A 2,798-nucleotide genomic window follows, 5' to 3' on the forward strand; every position below is an offset into this window, starting at 1 on the left:
ATTACTACTTTGAATGTACTACTACTACTACTGCTACTTTTACTGTGTCACATAGTTTGAATTCCAAATAAAACCAAAGACTTAATATACGTATATTGACTATTAACTTTCGGAAAATTCAGATAGTGTTTCAACTTTTCCTGTGAAATCTGTCTGTAGAAGTCTTTGCTTCGGCTTTTCCTTGATTTTCCGGAACTCCTGTGTTGTTCTCAGTGTTATCTTGACCTTTAAAGTATATACTTTATTGAATATTGTTTTGATTGTTTAAGCGCTTTGTGACTCTGGTCTGGAAAAGCGCTATATAAATACAAATTACTTACTTACTAAAATGTGTGTACTTTTGTGATATAACAAGACGCAAAATATTGCAGGTACTGATCCCAAATCTGGAGTACAAACAAAAAAACATCCAAAAAAATGGAATATTACGGTGTTAAAATGCAAAATTGTAACTCATAGTATATAAAAATATACAATTTACTTTTGAAATGTATGATATATCTTAACTTTATTGACTGAAAAACCATGTTTATTATTAATTAAAAGACAGTTTTTCCTCGAAGATTCAACGGTTGAATCTCTAATCAAGATATATTCCTCAGATCCGTCCTGGACCGTCTGCCCTCATGTTGTCCTAAACATGCCTCGGAAGAGGTGATGAGTAGGAAAACAGGAGTAAGTGCAGATGTGGGAAACTCTGCAGGGTACTAGGGGGGTGAGATGCGGCGTGTCAGGGAGGACCTTAAACCCAGCCTGCCTTATGGCCGGAGCCAATGGGCCATGGTAATTAGATCTGGCCAATGTGGGCTGTAGGCTCTGGCCTCTGGGCATATAAGGGGGGCCGAGGGCAACAGGCCCCTCATATCACTCAGAGCTCCCACCCCGGCCTGACTCCCCTATCTCTATCCGTGCCATCCTCCGAAACGCATCTTCATCCAGGACCATGGACGTCTTCTCGCCCTCCCAGGTCTTCTACGACCGGGCCTCCTCCCCGGACAGCCTGGAGTTCGGCCCCGGCGGAGGGGAGCTGGCCGGCTCCGAGGAGGACGAGCACGTCCGGGTCCCCGGCGACGGCCACCAGCCGGGCCACTGCCTCCAGTGGGCCTGCAAGGCCTGCAAGCGCAAGCCCAGCTTCGTGGACCGGCGGCGGGCGGCCACCATGAGGGAGCGCCGGCGCCTGAAGAAGGTCAACCACGCGTTCGAGGCGCTCCGGCGCTGCACCTCCGCCAACCCCAGCCAGCGCCTGCCCAAGGTGGAGATCCTGAGGAACGCCATCCACTACATCGAGAGCCTGCAGGATCTGCTCCACGAGCAGGTGGAGAACTACTACGGGCTCCCCGGGGAGAGCGGCTCGGAACCCGGGAGTCCGCTGTCCAACTGCTCCGACGGCATGGTAAGACCCTAGTCTAGGTTTAGAAGATCTTCTGGCAACTGGATTCCCTTCTTAGAACCTCGGTATCTTGGCTTCATTTAAAAACACAACAACCGTTACAAAAGCCATGATATCTTCATAGCACCGCTCCGCTTTTCCCTCCACCACCAGACACCCAATAGCTCCGGTAATCCCAAACTTAATCCCACCTCTGCCCGGACGAAAACCCCTTTTTTTCGCTTTCCCCCCTCTACATTCCACATGTTTTCTGCCAGAATTCTCTGCGGATTTACCCCGAAGAGAAAGTGTCATCTTGCACAAACCGGTGTTGCTTCCACTGATACAATTGATTGGACACGCTCCGGGGCTGGAGCGGGTGAGGCGGGCGAGGGGGTGGTGGGTGTGTGGGTGGTGGGGGGGCGACACTTCAAGGTGCATGTGAAATGAAGACGGCCATAACTTTTGGGAATCCGGGATTTATTAGTCTGATTCTCATGAAGGGAATTTTTTTTTTTTCTCCTTCCAGTTCAAACTCAATTCCTTTCACTTCCTGTTTATTTACAAAACTTCTTTCTTCTCAGACGGACAGCAACAGTCCAGTGTGGCAACCCATGAGTTCAAGCTACTCCGGCGGCGGCTTTTCATATGTAAAAAACGGTACGTTTTCTTGTCCGTTATCACACAAAAAAAAACTGTTTTTATTTTGTCTAAATATGTATTTTTATTCCTTTATTCTAGAGAAGTTTGGCGACAGATCCGCCGGCGCGTCCAGCCTTCAGTGTCTCTCCAGCATCGTGGACCGTCTGACCACAGCCGAGTCCAGCTGTGGTCCCGTCGTCTTGTCCACTTACTCGCCGGGCAGCAGCAGCAATGGCGGCGGCGGCGGCGACTCGCAGCCCTGCACGCCCGAGAGCCCCGGATCCAGACCCGTGTACCACGTGCTGTGAGGGGTCTGACGGGAAACCATTGAACTTTTAATTTGTACATACTAAACCCTGTGAATATGTATCATAAACATTCATTATTTCCTGCCGCCTCTTGTACTCAGCGGCTCATATTTAATGACAACAGTGTAATATTGCTGATTTTTTTTTTTTAAACTGTATTTAAGCAACTTTTTTATTTGTTCTTGTCCAATAAATATTTGTTTTTCTGGAATGATGGATTCATGACTTTAACTTGAGCGTTAAGAAAAGTAAAAGAACCTACAGTTGTGAGTCTTCTGCTGCCAAATGTGTGTCGTTAGAAACACTCTTGATGATTCCGTCCTCACTTCGTGGAGGACAAATGGTATTTATTCCTCGTTGTGTAATTGATACAGAAGGTGGGATGTGACGCTCGAGGTGTCGCCGCTGTTGCTTCCTCCATCACTGGAGTCTCTTCCAAACAGACAGGATAGAATCAAGAGGCTCGTTTTATATGCATT

General features: G+C 47.7%; 1 protein-coding gene across 1 annotated transcript; it reads left to right on the forward strand.

Annotated features, from left to right (window-relative positions):
- The first annotated feature begins 878 nt into the window (after positions 1-878).
- Positions 879-2,571, forward strand: myf5 (myogenic factor 5). The gene is made up of 3 exons (XM_087786587.1): positions 879-1,393; positions 1,954-2,029; positions 2,111-2,571. The coding sequence occupies exons 1-3, from the start codon at positions 944-946 to the stop codon at positions 2,317-2,319; spliced, it is 735 nt and encodes a 244-aa protein (XP_087642713.1). The 5' UTR covers positions 879-943; the 3' UTR covers positions 2,320-2,571.
- Positions 2,572-2,798: the final 227 nt, after the last annotated feature.

The sequence above is a fragment of the Callionymus lyra genome, chromosome 3, assembly GCF_982586985.1.
Source record: "Callionymus lyra chromosome 3, fCalLyr1.hap1.1, whole genome shotgun sequence".
In the NCBI taxonomy this organism is placed as follows: Eukaryota; Metazoa; Chordata; class Actinopteri; order Syngnathiformes; family Callionymidae; genus Callionymus; species Callionymus lyra.

Excerpts from the sequence above, each read along its gene's own strand:
- myf5 (XM_087786587.1), top strand. The coding sequence starts at position 944 with ATGGACGTCTTCTCGCCCTCCCAGGTCTTCTACGACCGGGCCTCCTCC. Across the intron at positions 1,394-1,953 it reads CCAACTGCTCCGACGGCATG|ACGGACAGCAACAGTCCAGT; the intron begins GTAAGACCCTAG and ends CTTTCTTCTCAG. Across the intron at positions 2,030-2,110 it reads CTTTTCATATGTAAAAAACG|AGAAGTTTGGCGACAGATCC; the intron begins GTACGTTTTCTT and ends CCTTTATTCTAG.